Source organism: Merops nubicus, unplaced genomic scaffold (genome assembly GCF_000691845.1).
Source record: "Merops nubicus isolate BGI_N331 unplaced genomic scaffold, ASM69184v1 scaffold8722, whole genome shotgun sequence".
Lineage (NCBI taxonomy): Eukaryota > Metazoa > Chordata > Aves > Coraciiformes > Meropidae > Merops > Merops nubicus.
This window is the reverse complement of record NW_008592817.1, coordinates 1-18,908: the sequence shown is the minus strand read 5'-3', so window position 1 is coordinate 18,908 and position 18,908 is coordinate 1. Positions and strand designations below refer to the sequence as shown.

Genomic DNA, 18,908 nt, shown 5'->3' with positions numbered 1-18,908 from the left:
CAACCTAAAGGATTCTATGATTCTCAATATCAATGTATTAATATGGCAGTTCTAATTCCCTTTTCCCTACTCTTCACATACATATGTGATGTCTTGCAAAGAGGTGGGAGAAGGCAGCTTTTCTGTTTTAATTTTACTCTAGGAATAAGGCAGCACAAGTGTCTTCGAATTATGAATTAAAAACTGATTAATACAATTTCCTTGCTCTGTCATGCCTGGGTCAAATTCCCTAGAACCTGGGGCAAATTCTGCACTGCCTGTTTCCACGTCTATGTGCATACATAGCACAAAAGCATGCAGAGTAAGACAAATTGTCCTATTTCTGTGCCATCTATCATTCCAGTTGAGTTTTGTATTCCTTAGAGACTCCTTTTAAAATAGGAGGAATCTTAGAAATTAATTTCTCATCTTCTGCTAAATTACAAAATCTGAAGAACAAACAGACTGTGGCATTTTATATTCTCTAGGCAGCACTACTTACCATCCCCAGAAATATCATTTCCTCTTCTCTCATTTTCTCTGTGTTTTTGCGCTGGATATATCCACGCCAAACCTGAATTGTAAACAAAGCTCTAATGAGATAAATGGGCCTTGTTACAGCTTCCTTTACTGTGGCAGACACAGGAAAAAACAAATAGAGGAAGGAAAGGCACAATATAGAATTGAAACTATTACTCTTTAACAGGTTGCCATCTGATATTTTTTTAAAAAAACAAATTCTGAGGTTTGTTATCCCCACACTGGTCTATTTAGTTTCTAAACACAATAACATCAGGGTTTTGTAAAGTATTTAGACTTATGATTTAGACTGAGCTCCATTTCTCAGGTTCAATTGTCTGAATTATTCATGTGTAAGGTCTTTTTTTCTGGAATTTAGCAGTGATCTCCCCTTGTCACCTTTTCATCTCTTTCCCCATAGACGGCAGGAATTCTGAGATGCACTGAATTCCAAGGGGATGCCAGAAAGAACAAATGAGCTCATAAAAATCAGAATGGAAAAAGAACATATAAGTGATAAAGTCATCTAGCACTGACGGTGCAGGACTCTTTCCATTGATTTCACATCTAGGGTCCTGTCTCATTTTTTAAAGGGGTTTAAATGATGTATTTCCCCTTGGTAGACACCCTGAAACCTATCATATCACAATGCTCCCCACCCTATGAGCTGTGTTGCTGTCTACTGCTGTTCTTCTAAACAAAGCACTGTCATTTGGTTCTGCCAGAACTGTTATTACATCAGAGGTTTCACCTTTTGAATGCAAGTGGCAGCAGCATCTGGACTTAGACCTGTCTCAACCTGATGCTTAATTTCTCTGTCTCTCTTGTCTTCAAAGTTAAGTTGCTTCATGAATGCTGCTTCACAACGGCCTTGGCGAGCCCGTTCAGCAATCTGGATCAATTTAGTGGCTTCTTCAAATGTCATGGCCTGGACAGGTTCCTTCAGCGTCACAGCCAAAAAGAAATGGGCAAAGCAAAATATTAGTGTTTTGTTAATTTCCTACAGAATCACACAGAATGGCATTGTTTGGAAGGGACCTCTGGAGATCATCCCATCCAACCCCCTGCTCCAGCAGCTCACCCACAGCAGGTCACCCAGGGTCACAGCCAGGAGGGTTTGGGATCTCTCCAGAGCAGGAGACTCCACAGCCTCTCTGGGCAGCTGCTCCAGGCTCTGCACCCTCACACCAAAGAATTTTTTCCTCCTGTTCCAGTGGAACCTCTTGGGTTCCAGCTGGTGCCTGTTGCCCTTGTCCTGCTCAATGGCAGTTACCTCAGTGGAAAAGTTTTTGCAGGAAGTACATTTGTGGTTTTTTTTTTTTTTTTTTTTCCTAAGACAAAATAATCCCTGTCATAAACAGAAGAGACTTCTGTCTCAGTGCTATCTTGCAGTATCTTGGAAGCTTGATATTTTGAGAGATGTGATTTTTCTGAGATGTTTTTTTTCTGAAGCAAGAACAGCTCTGTGTGGCTTATGTATCTTGCTTGAACTTGCTTGAATAAGACAGAATCACAGTGCTTTGTCCTAATAAAAAGAGATTTTTCTTGGGCTATGGAGCATTTTCCTTTTACTTTTCTGAAGGGATGGTTTTCTGGATGTGCTGCTGGGACCTCGGCTCTCTTGCTGAATGGAAGGACAAGCTCTTCTGAGCCAGTCCAGCCGAAGTGCAGAGGTGTGGGAGAAATATATCAGAACAGTAAAGCTGGGGAGAGGAGCTCCCTATTCTCACTCCTGGAGCTGTTAACCCCTCACACTCCCCAGGGAAAAGCTGAATTATTGTCCTTTCTTGACATTAATCCCTCTGTTGGAGACAGTTCCCATTGAATTCTTCTATATATATTGTGTGGAGCTCACTACTCTACACTTTCAGCAGGGCTCTCCATAACAGAACTTCATGGAAGGTCAAATGATCTGCAAAGCAGCCTCTTCTGAACTCCACTCTTTTTGGTATGTATTAAACTGCTTGTAACAGCCCTGCCACGGTCACTGAAGAATACAGTGGCTTGTTACACAACAGATAGGATTTCCTGAGTGTACATGGCTTGTTACAGCACATGCAGAAGGGCTAACAACCCTCTAGCAATCCCAGCAGTAACTGAACTGTAAATGTAGCACAGGGCACTGGATTTATAGTGCGTGAGATTATTTTATTCATGTTTATTGAATCCTCTGCCTCTCTTGTGGCATCTTGGCAAGGGAAATCTGGACCGTGCCAGAGCCTGGAGCTCTCAGGTGAGCTGGCTGCACACCAGATAATCTCCTCTGTTATGGATGCCACGCTGAAAGGGGGTGAGAGCAGAACTGTGGGCAACAAAATGGTTTTAAGATGTAGTGTGCTGAAACAGGCTTTCCACAGACCAATATGAGACTACTGGAAGTGCAGAGAATGTACCCAGAGATTTACTGTGGAGGCCAAGAGGACTGTACCTGCCCACTGAAGTAATCTAGCAGAGAAAAAGCCTGTGCCCTGTGTCTGCAGACTGCCTCTGTCTGACTGGTGGTTTCTTTCCCTGGAAACCTCCCCTTGGCTGCTTTGTGGGATCAACACACAGTTTGACTAAGTGGTCTGATGGGAACTGTCTCTTATGGCTGTAACATCTATGTAACATCTGAGGCATCTAGACATGTATGCACAGTTGTTATTTCAAGGGGTTAGCAATGGCTGCTTGTAGGCAATGCACCATTTCTAAAAGGTCAAAAGTATATCAAAACCAGAACAGTCTTCACTAGAGCATGCATGGACTTCTCTGTAATGACTTTTGCTCTGCCAAAACTCGATTTTCTACTCCTCCTAGCAGCTGCAGCTGTATAGCTGTACAGAGGAGACTGCAGTCATTGTTCGGAGGCCATAAACAACTGAACAGTAACAGTTGTGCTGACCTGAACGCTGAGTTTTGCTGGTGCCAGTTAGAAGTCCTGGTTTAGTACAACTTAAGCCAAACTTGATTTCAGTAGGACTAATTACGTGATGAGAGTTAGCTGGACAAACAAAGTGCCTGCTAAGCTTGGCCAAGGTGCTGCCCTTTCTCTGACACTTACACGCCTAAAGCAGAGCCGATTCAGTTGAGTCTCAACCAGACTCAAGTTGTGGCTGGATGTTAGACAGTAACATTACTTTCTCTTTGTGCCTTATCTGTAAACAGACTTTTACTTTCTAACCTCTATAAAAATACTTTTCCCTTCAGTGGCTCATGTGTTCAGATGTGTGGCTATAAACTAAACAAGTTAAGCATGTTATTAGGTAGGTATGTGGTATGCTTACCTGTGTCTGCAATCCAGCATCAAGCAAAATCGCATCAAGGAGTTTCTCCCTCTGTTGCAGGACTTCCAGCCTTTCTTTAATGAAATACCTTGGGATAGGTATTTCTAAGTGTTCCTAAAGGAAGAAAGAGGCAAGAGATGCTTTTTAGAACTGCATCAAAATCACATTATTTATTGAATACATTTACAAGGCAATTAAATTGGACAGAGATTGTTAAATATTTTAGAGTGTTGGAGAATCTGACCTCTGTAACAGCTGCTGAGCTGTTACTTTGCAATTACTTAAGGCTTAATTCAACAAAAACAAATAAATCAACTCAGTTTCTGAACCATGGCAGCCCAGAAATCTTTCATTTTATAATGGCTCAATTATATTATCAAACTGTTAAAATATTTGGCAGGGTTGCCAGAAATTTAAACATTATTTCCACTGAGCTGAATACCTCTGGTTGTATGATTACTCCACCTTTTTTTTTTTTTTTTTTTTAAATCAACATGAAAAATAGATCAATTTTCCTGCAATTTTTTAACCATTTAAGGAACCAAAGCATAGTTTTGTTTGTCTACAGGTATTTCACAGTCTGTGACTGTGGCTTGGGTACTACGACAGTCTGTGATATCTGTCACTTCTCAATCTGGCATGATTAGAAATGGCTGTCTTCACTCATTCCCATAATTAAAAAGATATAACTGATTCATATTTCTACTGATTCTTCTCCTGTAGGATTCCACTCTTGTTGACAAATGAAAGAAGACAAAGTGAGGCAGACAAAAACTCGCCAAAAGTTAAGATGCCACAGAGTGACATAACCTGTTCTTTGTACTGAAAACTGGAATTCTTCAAGAATAACTATTGGCAAGTATATTTCTTTGGGAGAGGGAATGTGTCTTCATAGGTCTGGTTCATACTGGAGCCATGTTCTCTATACACTGTTTCAGGAATGTCTGGAACATCTCATTGAGCAAAGGCTAGGAGGAGGGATGGGGGAAGAGGGCCAGTAGTTATCCTGCAGTGCTACTCATGAGGGGCTGTGCAGTCAAATTAAACAATCATTTATCCCCAGGACACTTGCTCCTTTTGCTCAATGAGCCTAAGACAGGCACAAGACCTGACGCTGTCATTGCTCTCTGTTCTGTCTGCTGTGGAAACTGGTGGGCTTTGGCCTGCTCAGGGAGATTTTTGACCTGATCCTTTGCAGCCTCGGTGCCAGCTTTGGTATGGATAGATAGAGAAGGAAAGGGTTGGCTGTAAAGAACAAGCACCACTCCTGCCTTGATGCAGGCGTATGGTAAATGTACTGCTTGTGAGCTGTGAGGCCTTTCAATTCCTAGAGCAAGAATTTGCAGGGAAGTGTGGCCAATGAAAACAGCCTTTGTCAGCTGCCAACTTGAAGATTTCATCCTACCATTCTGTGATTGCTAATTCCTGTGGTTACACCCTGTGCAGACCAGGATATCCCTATTATGGCAGTTTAAGGAAGTTTCCAAGTATGACTGTGTTCATCTCTGTTGATTTTATCAATGCAGATGTCTGATCTGCTACAGTTTCTAAATATTTGGCTTCTTAAGCCCTCTGTTTGCAACTTCCACCATCCTCAGTTGTTGACGAAAATGACTATATGTTGTACTTTAACAGTATAAAGAACTCTAGGCTGGATTAAAAATCTGTCTGTCTTTAGGCATAAGGAATCAAGTGGTTTGTCGGACACTCTTGCATAGGATGAGAGGGCCTTCATGCTGTCAGATAGCACTGAGTCAGTCAGTGTAGGGGTGATGAGCATCTCTGATGTCTAACCTGGCCTTCAACGACAACTGATTCTTGACCATAACTTTTACTAACTGTGAAGATGAGAGCAAAGCTGTAATACTGGGGCTGGAAGGGGTGGGGAGTAGGGAGCCTGCTTCTCCTCATAATATTTTTGGGGCCCAACATTGTAAAGTTAGGCTTGTGATGTTTATTTGCAAATCAAATTGGCAGGTTTTTAGCCACTCCTCTCTGCACATGGGATTTGTCTCCAAATACCTTTACCATTACACCAGGAAATTGAGTGACTGAGTGTTGGAAGGCAACTGTACAAAAACACATGGCACAGAACTAAAGAAAGACGAAGCTTGGCCCCAGTGACATACCAAAAGTACGTACCACCATTGCGTCAGATAGAAAGACTACAATGTTGTGTTCTCTGCCTACAGTTCTGCTGGATTGTAGCCCATGATAATACAGTGAAAGGAAGGACTAGAGATATCCTTTTTGGGAAGATTATTTAAGTAATAGAAGTTATTTGTTAAATATTGGCCAGTAGTTAGAATCATAGAGTTGTTTTGGTTGGGAGAGACCTTTATCATCAATTCCAACCATTAACCCATCATGGCCAGGTCCTCACTAAGTTATGGCCCTCAGCACCACATCTCCATGGCTTTTCAGTCCCTTTGGGAATGGGGACTCCACCACTGCCCTGGGCAGCCTGGGACAGGCCTGGACAACACTTGCAGGGAAGAAATTGCTCCCATAGGTCTAACCTATACCTCCTGTGGCACCACTTGAGGCCATTTCCTCTTGTCCTTTTGCTTTTTCCTTGGGAGCAGAGCCCGACCCCCCCCTGGCTCCAGGCTCCTGTCAGGAGCTGTGCAGAGCCAGAAGGTCTCCCCTGAGCCTCCTTTGCTCCAGGCTCAGCACCCCCAGCTCCCTCAGCTGCTCCTCCCCACACTTGGGCTCTAGACCCTTCCCCAGCTTCATTGCCCTTCTCTGGCCACGCTCTAGTGGTCTCTAGTCCCGTCCCCAGCTTCATTGCCCTTCTCTGGCCACGCTCTAGCCCCTTAATGTCCTTCTTGGAGTGAGGGGCCCCAAACTGACTCCAGTATTTTTGTATAATATGTGACTATTTTATCTGTATTTCTTTCTACTATGTAAAACAATGTTTTCTTTGAAAAAGCCTGAAATCTCTCTGGTCTTCCCCCCCCCCCCCGCTCCCAAAGTAGGTAGGTGTGGCATGTCTTCTTTAAATTAGGGTGTGGTGCAGGAATTTAAACTTTTGCTTTTTATGGATGTCAAGTGTGACTTTAGAGACTGGCCAACTTTTTGCTGCAGGTGGTTTTACTGATAAGTCATGAAAAGAGCAGTGCTTAGTGATTTCCAAATATGATTTGAAGGCTCATTTCCCCAAAGAGGTGTTTATATTCTCTAATATGCCTTCTCAGAGTTTAAAACAGAAGGTAAAGAGCTGGTGAAAATTCATGGTGACTGCTATCCTAAACGTGCAGAGTGAAATACACATGTAACTGGAAACAGAAACGTGTTTGCAGATCTCAAAATAATGCTACAATGCTGTTAGGCAATTTTTATAACTGGGCTTCTGAAAAAAAGAAATCATTTCAGCTTCAACTTATTTTCTTTCAAGTAGTACCTGATTTTGACAATAGGTGGGGCTGTCTGCGAGAGAAGAAACCACCTCTTTGCAGCTCATTTTTCATACTGTCTTTAGAGCACAGCTTCGAGTCTTTGTCTCATTGTCCTGTTTATCCGGCTTAGGGGGCTCTGATTCATCAGGCTGTCTTGAACCCTGGATGTCACACACACTCCCAGCTCCTGCCTCCTTTACAATACGAGGCTTGTCTCAGATTTCTCATTGTAGTAGTTCACTGTACTACAAATTAGTAAAACAGACTATGCAACTTTTAGCATTACCTGTAACCTCTGGAAGAAGCCTGGGGCCAGGGTGATTCACACTGTGAAGCAGACTATACCTTGGTCACCAGTTGCACATCTTCTATCTAATCCTATATTAAAATCAGGCAGAGTCAAGCTGCTGACTTTAATCGTGGAGCTGTCTAACTGAATGTAACTTCATGTTAGGACATGTACAAGTGAAGGCTCCACAAAGCCTGTGCTGTTATGGCGAAGCAGAAACGCAACAGATCAATCAAGCCAGATCAGCTTTTAGAATCTTGCCCCAATATCAAATATACTCTGATCTTTAATAAAAATGCCATAATCACCCAGTACCCTAGTTAACCTGCAGGAAGCTACATCATCTGGTGAAACTTCACCGATTTCAGAGACCGTCCTTAAGGCTAGGCAAGGTTTCTGTGAATTTGTACACAAGAGGTAGACCCACCGGGCTAAGCTCTAGCTGTCGCAGGATGTCATCAATGTAATGAAACTCTGAATTCTCCAGGTTCACCATCTCTTTCTTAATCTCCAGGATCCGGCCAATCACGGCATCCAGCACTTGCCGAATTGCTGCCCGCTTCTGCTGGTGAAGGAGCTGGTCGTGGGCCACCTCCAGCTGACGGGAGATCTGTATGTATCTGATGTAGGAAGTGGCTAACTTCCTGAATGCCTTCACGCGGTCCATCTCTGGCTGGAGGAACTCTTCTCTTTCTCTCTGGAGCTGGATGTCAAGGTCTTTCTGGGCATCTGCCCACATCTCATTGTAAGTGCTAATTGAAAAGAGGAGACTATGTTAACGTGACGTGAAAGGGAGAGTCAGCACACGATGATGCCAGGGCTCTCTGTGTATGCGTTTCTCAAGAAAGCAAGCCAGGAAACATGAGCCATTATGTGTATAAAGAGATTTTAACTACAGGGTATTCTAAAAATGATTAGCAAAACTTTGTCTTTTTGATTCTTTTCAGTATAGCTACCTTAAAATGCTGTTTTATTAATGAAAGCTTAAAAGTTAAAGACCTTTCTACTTCATCTTTTAACATCTGCGTGAAGCTGCAGCTCTGACAGAGTCATGAGTCTCATTCAGTTATGCCGAGATGAAGGGTTAACAGAAAAGGTGTCTCCCCCAAAGGCTCTTATGATGGGAGGAGACCTCCACATGTTTGGGACAAGGACTAACTGATGTTTCTAAAGCGTGTGTTGCTTTTCTGCCTCCAAAGCAGTTGCTCGGAGCTAACTGTAGGGTAAGGGCTGTACTGGTGCCAATGCCAGAGCATAGCTGTGGGCACTATTCTAAAGGCGAGGTGAGGAGAATATTTCCATTTATTTCTATGGCAGCACCTGTTGCACTCTAAGCAATTGCTGAACATCTGGTTCAGTAGCTAGAGGATTATGTGACATGGAAGATGTCACCTAAGGCCAGCTTTGTTGCCAGAAGTGATAACGCTGTTTACTTGGTAGTTTTGGTAGTTCTGATGTTGCACAGGGACTGGCTGTCAGTGGCTTTTCATCATAAAAGCAGATCAGTGCAGAATATTGTGAGAAATCATCCTAAAGGAGCAAGAAATGGACTCTGGGCAATGGAGCTTTTATTCAAAGACCTCAGACAGCAGGTTTGTCACTGAAACATGCTAACATCTATAGTAGTTAAAGACCCTTTTAGGTTTTGCTGTACTTTGTACATCTCTGCCAGGTGGAGATTTGCTTGGGAGTGACAGGTGTCCAAAAATCTCACATCTTTGAAAATGCTTTTCTACTAGTAGAGCTAAGAAATTTCTTCTGGGCTCAACCTCAGTTATGTTAGCAGAAAAAGATTTGATTCACCTTGTCAGATTTGTAGGAGGATGGGAAAACTGGGCTAAGGTAACAGATGGGGCAGACTTTTGTTTCTTCTACCTAGAAATAAAAGCCACTTGCCTTGATGGTGTACTCTAGATCAGTCTCTGTGCTTAACTGAACTATTGTTTGCTGTTCCTAGAGCCTCTCTAAGAAGGATGAAGATGGTAAAATGCCCCTCCTCCATTAGATGAGCTTTCAGAGCAGACCTTTTGCTGGCCTGAGCAGTGCTGAGGGAGTGCTTGTTTATTAATCCTGACAAGAAAGCTGGGCGGCTGTTAATGTTGCTCGTGTTTGACAATAAATGCATAAGTTGGAGCTCTGTCAGCTGATCTTATCATTCCTAGTTTCAAGAGAACAGAATGACCTGAGGCTTGTGCTGCAAGAGGGACCAGTGGGGTGGACAGGACAAACTCCAGCCCACAGGTGCCCCGAGCATGGGGTGTGAGCTGCACGTCCAGGATGCTGAGGGGCTGCTGGGATTCCCTGCAGCAGTCAGCAAAAACACCCAACAATTTGAACCCTGCTATTGAATTTGCACTGTTAATTTTTTAAAGTGTGTATTATACTTTCCAGCTGACGAGTTTCTGCAGGATGCAGCTGGTCTTGCTTTTCCTAATATCTCTGCAGCCCGCCCAAAGTTTTTCCCTTTCATTTTTTCCTATTTCATTTACATTCCATTACAGCACCTGACTCACTCCATTGCAGCAATTCACCCAGGTGCAGGAGAGAAACAAAATAAAACCAGAGTGGAGAAGATGGGCATTAGCTTGGGCCCACCAGCTTTGCTGGGTCAAGGGGAGTTTTGTGTGCTTCCTCTGAAGTTGGGACATGGAAGAACGTATGGTGGTGTGAGGTTCTGTGGGATTTCCCAGCACAGAAGGAAACAACACGGTATTGTACTTGCTTAGCTGTGCCTACTCACAGCCCATTTGATAGTGGCCAGGTTATAAATCTTTGAGGGAAGCCTGTAGGTTGTCCCCACAACTGATTTATGAGCAGCGGGTGTTGTAGGGGCTAGAGTGTTCTGAATGCAGGTCACTGCATGGAGACAACAGGTAGTGTCACAATGAGAAGCCACCCTGGGATTGTCTGCTCCAATTGGCAACAATCTCCCTTTCTGCCTCCTCTGACAGAAGAATGTCAAGTGGTTCCTCCTGCTGAGCCAGCTAATATCCAGTTGCTTTTTATATTTTGAATGCCTTTTTGAGGGAGGAGGGAGATGGAGCTCTCTAGCCCTTCAGAGAATGTTAACACAAGGCAATATAATTGCTTCCATAAAGCATTAGTTTCTCAGATAAGCACTAAGATGATTACAGGCACATTGCTGTGGGTTAGATGTTAAGACTATGGATGTTACGTTGTGTTTGTAGCTCTTGCAGCAGCAATGCTCTGTGTACATGAGGGGAAAAGAAGGGACAGGCCCACTGGAAAATGAAGAAATGAAGAAAAAGATTGATGTGGAACTGCTAAATTCCCAGCTGTGATAAGCTGATAGCTCCTGTGTACCTGTCACTGATCCGTGACTGACACCTTGGGAGCACCTGGTCCTAGTGCTTCAGTTTGTTTGGCATGTGATGGGGGACAGCAGATACCTGGTAACTGGACAGTGCAAGCAGTAATGTGATTTGAGTGCTTCTTTGGTTCACCCAGATTAAAAAGTAGACGACACATGCACAGCCATTTGTTTCTCCTACCCAAAACAGGATGAAAATAATTCAGCTTTTACTAGTGTCCAAATGGGAGTCTCTCTGGACTACTTTGAAGGATCAGATGTGCTTGGTGTTTATAGGCCTTTCTGGGGGACTTGGCAGAGCTGCTACAATCCTGAAGAGCTTTGGAAGCAAACATGTTGAAGGGTAGTCAGGAGGAGTAAGACATGTCGTCAAGGCTATGTGTTAAAAGCAAAGGACAGGGCTGACTCCTTATTTATATCTTCTTATTTGAACTTTTGCCTGTTTGCTCAGTCTCCCTTTGCAGTAAGTTGTAAACTCCCTCAAAATTGCTTCCACGTGCTGAAGGGTGAGTACAATGCAGCCGTGAGAGCACCAGCTTTGTGCTTATTGTTACTGGTTGGTCTTGTAGGCTTGTTCCTGTTCCATAATAGGCAGTCTGGGAGCTGTGGCCGTGCCTGAGGATGATGTTGCATCAGAATTACATTGGATTAGAGCATCTAACTAGCTTACTTAGTGCAGGTAATTAGCATAACTGAGCATTATTTTCCTATTTAAGGCATAAGATTGTTAAATCTTGGAAAAGGAAGAAGTAAGAAGTCTCTTGATTTCTGCACGTGTGTAACAGTGTAAATAATGCTGCAAATTGTCATAGCAACTACAAAATAGGAGTGGTATGGGGAAAATAAGCAATGCTGTAATGGGATGAGGAAAAAAACTGCATAAAGTGACTTAACTCCAGAGCCCCCAGAGTGTTTTCTGGCAGTTTACAGCTTGGAGGGAAGGTTGAGGCTTTATCTCCTCGTCCATGTCCCTTTCTCTTCACTCCCAAAAAGCAGAAACAGAGTCTAACACAAGAGCTTCAGAAGTCTCTTCTGCCATAGCAACACTTGGAGTTTGAATCTCACTGTTATGGCCCAAATTGGAGCCTGATCTGCTTATTTACAGTGAAGCTCAGAAATACAGCATTCTGCTCTACTTACAGAGATGTTAAAAATCCTGCCAAAGTATGCATTGCCTCATTTTAATATTCCAGGGCTCTCTGGCTCTGCCTGTTTTCTAGACCCATCTCTTCATATAGTTGGAAAAATGTGTTGGTTTTGAGTACAGCTGAGGTCAGCCTGCTTACTTGTGTTGAGACTTAAGCATGCCCTGCTTGGAAGAATTTGTGCTGAGCATGCAAACTGGCCCTCGGACCACTCTTGGTCCAGTCGCGGAATCTGGCATCAGTGGGGTTACCTTTGTGTGTGGTTTTTTACTTATTTTTTTTCCCCTCAAAGTGTCTTGGGTGTTTTCACTTAGCTGCCAAAGGGAAAGCTATTTCCGTTATTCCAGGACATGGCACAGTTTGTGCTCCAAGCTGTCTCTGGACTTGTATATGGGCTTAATGTAGGCTTCTTTGATGCCTGGGTTTTTTTTTTCTGGGCTGTCCTCTGAGGACAGAAATATCTCACACTTTCACATGCCAAATGCAGAGTGTAGTGCTGCATGGGCCCTGCTGTTTTTTTCTGGTGGATGGGCAGATGCAAAGAGACAGAAGGGAAAATATTTAACTCTGACTTGGCCTAGCTCTCTTCACCTACTACAGAAACTCCAGTTTGGTTAAATGAGCGCTCAGTCCTGTGTGCTTTAAGCCATTTCTGAGGCGTCTATGCTGTCCCTGCAAACTACCCGCATTTCTTCTTTCTCAAGAGGTGGGCTCTGGCAGGGCTTGTGAGCACAAGGGGGTGTGGGGCTGGGTGGCAGTGGGCACAAGGAGCCCTACATGTGTTCCCCACCATGCAGGGCAGGCGGGGGAGGCTGAGGTATGCGTCTAGCGACAAGGAGTGCGTGCAGGGGCGGGTCCTCGGGGTCTCCTCCAGAAACAGGGGGCTTGAGGGGTCAGCCATTGTGCTAAGCCCTGGGCAAACACGGGGGAGGGAAACCCTGCCCTGCAGCCTCTGGAAAATAAAGAAACAAGAGACAAAGGTTGGGAGGGGAAAGTGAGGCCCCAAAAGGAAAAGGGGCTTGCACAAATGCTGCTGCTTTTCTTGTTTTTCCTCTTTCTTTCTAAAAATCTCCAGACTTGATGACTGCTGGCTTATTCATGTCAGCAGTGACCTGTTCTCCCACTACAACCTGCTCAGGTATTGCATGGTGATTCCTGGGCTAAATATATTATAGGAGTAGCCATCTCTTTTTTTCTTTTGTCTTTTTCTAGATTAAACTTTTTTTGCAGATAGAAACAGATATCAGTGTGGCCTTAGGACACAAGCGAGTTAACAGAAAGATTCTGAACCAAGTCCTGCTTTAAAAGCCTTTAGCCTGCATTGCATCCTCACAGTTCTGAGCTCGGCAGGCCCACCTTGCTCCCAAAATAATATTAATATTACAGTTATGACAAACTTTTTAGCTGGTGGTGAGTGTAACTCTGCCAGATGACTTCTTTCAAGCATGCTTTCTTTAGCCATGATGTTTTAAAGAGTTTGGAGCATTTGGGGAAAATACAGGCTAAACCTCAACAGGCTTTGGTTGTGACAGAGGAAGGAAGACACAGTCTGCTAGCATTGTTAATGTGAACAGCTCTATGCTTCTGCCATCCCCAGTTTCAGTCTTGGGTGCTGTGATGGAAAGTGAATAGGAGGTAAAATATTTTTGTGGCATCAATGTAGTGGGAAACTGCAGGGAAGGCAAGGTAGCATTTCCCTTAAGCAGGTCTCAAGCACCTGCTCCAGCCAAACTTGCAAGGCTGATTGTAAAAATGGCTGTTCTCTTACAGGAGAACATTGTGAAGCAATTTAGGTGGGGGAGACATGATTCTAGGCTGCACTTTGTTGTAGCAGGCTCCAAGGGACACCCTTGTCTGTCAGGCTGCAGCTCCTGCCTGGACCAGAGGCTGCCCTTTCAAGTGCTAAAAACAGCAGCCTCCTGTCCTTTGCAAGAAGTATTCCTCTTGGCTAGAGGAGCATGAAGGGCTGGAGAAAGGAAGCTTTGGCAGCTTACACCCAGTTAGTGCGTAGCACTGGGGCAGTGAGCTCTTTACTGACAGACACATAGCCACAAACTGGCCAGAGCTGACAAGACATTAGCCACCCAAGCTAGGAGCAGCGTTTGCCTATAGGAGCACCTTTTACCTCTAGGAGCACCTTTTACCAGGTGTGTTAATGAAGTTTATTTCAGCATTAACCAGACTACGTGCATCTATTCTGTTCTGTTTCTCCTTCCCTTAGTAAAGGAAAGAGCAATCACCTGTCTAGCTGTCTACTCTGCCATGTATAAAGGGCAAATGCTGTGCCTGGGTGCTGCTTGGCCTCTGCTAGGATCAGGGGGCTTTAAGCTTGAAGTTAACATAGTCTACTCAGTTTTTAAAAAACAGCCTCTTCTTTCACTGTTTTCTAGCACAAGTGCTGCTGGGATGTTTCCCCTGACAATGCTTTTTCCCAGAGAAGACAACATACCAGTAATCCACAAGATCTTTCACTACCTGCTCATTAAGGATGAAGGTAGGCACAGGGAGGGAGCTGCAGCTTTGAGCCTTAGTTGTGATCGTTTGATTCTGGCTCAGTTTTCCTGCTTTCACATGAGCAGGATGACACACTGATGCTCACCAGGGGCAGAAAGAGGGGCAAAGATGAATTCGTGAATTGCCTGGGAGATGTATGAGAGCACACATGGTAGGAATGCCCAGGAGGAAGCTAATAATTGTGGTGTTTGGATGGAATTTGAGGAATATGGCCTGGGGCCATGCGCTGAATGAGGGGATAAAAGAAAATATTCAGCAACAGCCCAAATGCTGAATGAGGCTGGGGCCCCTGGGAAGAAAATAGGATGTGACCACAACATAAGAAACTGCATCATAATGCAGCCACATGAAGAGGGGAGAGAAGAGGGGATTAAAAGATGACATTTTCTTATATTTTGGCTTTGCGACCTTCATTTTCTTTAATCGAGCTTTGGGGGTGCAATATAAAATGCATAACTCTCCTTTGGTGGTTTCTGTCAGAAGTAGGAGGGGAGGTGGTAAAGATCTTGTCTTACATCAATATTTAGCCACTGAATTAAAGTTCTATTTGTGACATGAGATTCAATTTTAAAGCTTTCTGATTGCTTAAAGCTCCTTCTTGGCAGTGGCAAATTCCTTGTAGCTGATTTAAAAACTGGTACAAATAGTAGCAGTACCACGACTCAGTTCTGAGCATGTCTGGACTAGGGCTGTTAGGGCAAGTTAAGAAATTTAACTATATAATAACTGTAGGTCAAGATCCTACAAGTCAAGTAAACGGTGAAAGAGGAAGAAACACAGCAGCAGGAAAACATAAATGCAAAACCATCTCTGTACATCTCCTGTTCGGTGTCTGAAGCAGAATGTACACCTGTATGCAAATGCTGGGGTTTGAGCACTTTAGGAAGTGCGATACGCCCACACTTACCCAGCCCTACAGAGAATGTACGGTACCGGGTGTGCTGCAGGGTGAGCACTACCCCTGTCCTGTCCTTAGAAAATGTCACACCTCTCTGGACACGCTGACTTCTTTCAGCTGGCTGCTGGAGCTTACTGACCCTAAGAGAATCTAGCCAAGTGCTTTCCGAGTGTCCTCTCTCCATCCAGATACAAAGCTTACGAAAGCAGCAGAAAAACACGCTTCTGTGAGATTCAGACAGCAATCCTGTTAAAATCACAGGGCCTTGGGGATGGTGAACACGCCCCACAAATGGGCTGGCAATGCTGAAACTCCAGCCACGTAACTGGTGCAGCAGAGCCTGCGAGACGGCTGCCCTGCTGCACTCTTGGTACATCCAGCACGTCCAGCCGGCCGCGCCAGACGCGTGCGGCTCCTCTCCGGCAGGAGCAGCTGTGCTTCCAGATGTCTAAAATGCAGCTGTTTACCTCAAGCTCAGAAAACCCCTTATGTGCTGTGTAGCATTTCTGTACGGTACACAGGGTTTGGCTGCATGGTATTGAGAAATGGATAGGAAAGCCTCAGCCGTGCCTTACTCATGTGCCTGCTTCTTTGCAGACGGAGTCTGTCCTCCATGTGACGTGGCACCACAGGCAGCTGTCCCTATTCCCACCCAAAGAGGTTGATATCCTTTAAAATATTTTTGCCCAAGGTACCAAAGTTCTTCCTCATAAACCCTGCGCATTACTAGCTCTTTCCTTCACTGCCTTCAGGTAAGGCAGCCTCTTACAAGACGTTTGTCACGTGGCTTTTAAAATACTTTTAATTTACCATGATTTCTGACATACAGCCAGGATTACCTCACTGTGTACAACCACATAACAGTAGCCTGGTAACTTACTTGAGAACCAACTCAGCTGCACCACCCAAAACAAGATAGCCTAGGACAAAAGGAAACCCAGCCCCATTTCGTAACCACCAGCACTGACTGCAGCTCAGCTCTGTGCTGAGGCTGTGAACAGTAAACATTAAGGTAAATTTTTTTTTTTTTATGGATTTGCCAGCACTGTCAGCCCCAACCACTTAAAAATGATGGAATTAAACCTTTAAGGCCATGTATACATAGGTAAGAATTTAGTCCTTTTTATTTCCCTGATGGTTTGGATGCATTTTTTGATTCAAATATTTCTCGGTTTTTTAAAAGGAATGCTGAGATGGATTGTTTCCCGGGGTAGTTGTGGATGCTCCAACAGTGGAGATGTTCAAGACAAGGTTGGACGGGACTTTTAGAAACCTGGTCTAGTGGGAGGTATCCCTGCCCATGGCAGGGAGATTGGAACCCTTGGAATCTTTAAGGTCCTTTCCAACCCAAACCATTCTGTGACTCTGTTTCTCAGGTGATAACCTGAATCCAGTGGCTGGGGGAATAAAGAAAAGCACAGACTGTCCACGAAACTTGGTACAGGCTGAGGTGTGGAACATGGTGAACAAAAGTTCTCAGCCCAATGCTTAGCTCAAGATGTATAGATGCAGAGGTCGCTGAGCTGGCGTCTGTCCAGACCTGTGTTTGTGGAGGACTGGATTAGCCCAGCTATAAGTGCTGTGCACAGCTACAGAGCTTCTATAGTGAAGTGAGCCAACCAGCATCCATTCCTGATTGGAGTCCGTTACCAGCCCCACCAGCTCATTTGGAAAGGGAACTGTGTAGTTTTTTGCCATGTGGTGTGGGGATGTCTGCAGTGTTTGTATGGCTTTGCTGGTAATGCTACAGGAAATGCTGAAAAGCCCTGTCGTTATTAAAATTAAACTGAGTTAAACAGTTGTAGCATGAGTATTTTCCAGCTATATTCAATTTCATTCCTTTGGTGTTAATCTAGCTTAAATAAGAGCATTCAGACACTCAGTAGGAATGACAGAATCCAAGATAACTTTTGGGCAGAGGTCAAACACTACTTTTGGGTGTTTGGTTGCGTTTATTTTTTCCTTTTATACAATGCAGTTTAGAGAACTACTCTTTACTCATCACTGCAAGGCACGGAATCACAGAATGGTTTGGCTCAGAAGGCACTTTCAAAGGTCACCTAGTCCAACCCCCTGCAGGGAGCAGGGACATCTGCAGCTAGAGCAGGGTGCTCAGAGCCCCGGCCAACCTCACCTGGGGTGGTGCCAGGGATGGGGCAGCGACCACCTCTCTGGGCAACCTGGGCCAATGTCTTGCCACCCTCAGCATCAAAAATCTTTCTTTTACCTAGTCTAGATCTTCTAGTTTCAAACATCACACCTTGTCCTGTTGTAACAGGCCCTGCTAAATTGTTCGTACCCATCTTTCTGATCGGACCCTTGAAGTAGTGGATGGTCACAGGCCCAGGTCATCCTGCAACCTTCTCTTCTCCAGGCTGCCCAAGCCCAACACTCTCCTGCTGGCCTCTCAGCAGAGGGGTTCCATCCCTTGGGTCATTTTTGTGGTCTCTTTTAGTCCCACTCCAACAGGTCCGTGTCTTTCTTGTGCTTTTACAAGCCAGGCTTTGCACTGGATTAGCCAAGGATGTAACCAACCCTTCTTCAAACTTATGGCTTCTGGAGGCTGTGCTGGGTCTGTGCCCTTTGAAAGATCCCACACCCAGTCTCAGCTATGCCCCGGTGATATTTCTCTGTATTTTTCTCAGCTCTCCCTTCTCTCCTGAGCCCAGGAGCAAGGAAAAGGAAGCTGCCTGCCTGGAAAGCAGTAGAGTTTGGTGGCCTTATCTGGCTGAGACTGCAAATGCATGGAGGCTGGAGACTGGGCTGGGGCAAACCTGATGTGGGGGTGACAAAGAGCTGCTCTAGTTCTGAGGCTGGAAGGATATTTTAGAGTCTCAGGGTTCTTACCTGGCAAAGAGCTGCAGTTTGGAAAGGTGACACTGAGCAAAAGAAAAAGGAGGTTTAGAGGCTGGCACCACTAATGCCTGAGGAGGAGAAGACCACAGTGAGAAGCCAGCAGAGGCTGTGTTCTTAACGAGTTTGAATATGGTCAGGTCGGACCAGGTCAAAGCTTGAATGTGCAGAAGAGCAGCAGCAGGCAGCAAATACTACCGGGGGTGGGGTGGGGTGTCGGGTTGGTTTGTTGGGTTGTTTGTTTGGGATTTTTGTTTGGTTGTTGTTTGGGATTTCCCCCCCCCCTTTGTTTTTCCCCCTGAACTTCAGCAAGCCCCACCCAGCTCAGAAGGGGAACTAGGCTTTTGGTGCCCAGGGTTTGGTGCCTCTGGACCTGGAGGCAGGGTACAGCAAAACACTGAAGGATAACATCAGGAAAGATGCTCACAGTCAGATTCCCCACTGTGTAATAATGCTTTCTTAATGTGGAGGCTTGGTATTTTTGCGATATTTCTGGGGGATTGAGTGCTGCTCCTTGCAGGCACTTTGATCCGGTGCCATCACCAGTGTCTGCTTATTGCAAATAACCTTTTAAAGCTTTGTGTCGTGCTGAAAGCATGAGGAGCTCGTTACACAAAACAACAGTATCAACAAATTTTCGGCCTGTAAGAAGAAAAGGTATTTTTTGCATGCAGACAAGGGCTGGGTGCCGGAGTCGGGGTCACGCTGCCCCGGCCGAG

The 18,908-nt window shown here is 44.7% G+C and overlaps 1 protein-coding gene across 1 annotated transcript; it reads right to left on the bottom strand.

Annotated features, from left to right (window-relative positions):
- Positions 1 to 481: 481 nt before the first annotated feature.
- Positions 482 to 8,200, bottom strand: LOC103768125 (IQ and AAA domain-containing protein 1-like; the record flags this gene model as incomplete). The annotated part of the gene is made up of 4 exons (XM_008935259.1): positions 482 to 553; positions 1,250 to 1,438; positions 3,762 to 3,875; positions 7,876 to 8,200. Coding segments are annotated over 4 exons (700 nt in total), but the record flags the coding sequence as incomplete, so codon positions are not given.
- Positions 8,201 to 18,908: the final 10,708 nt, after the last annotated feature.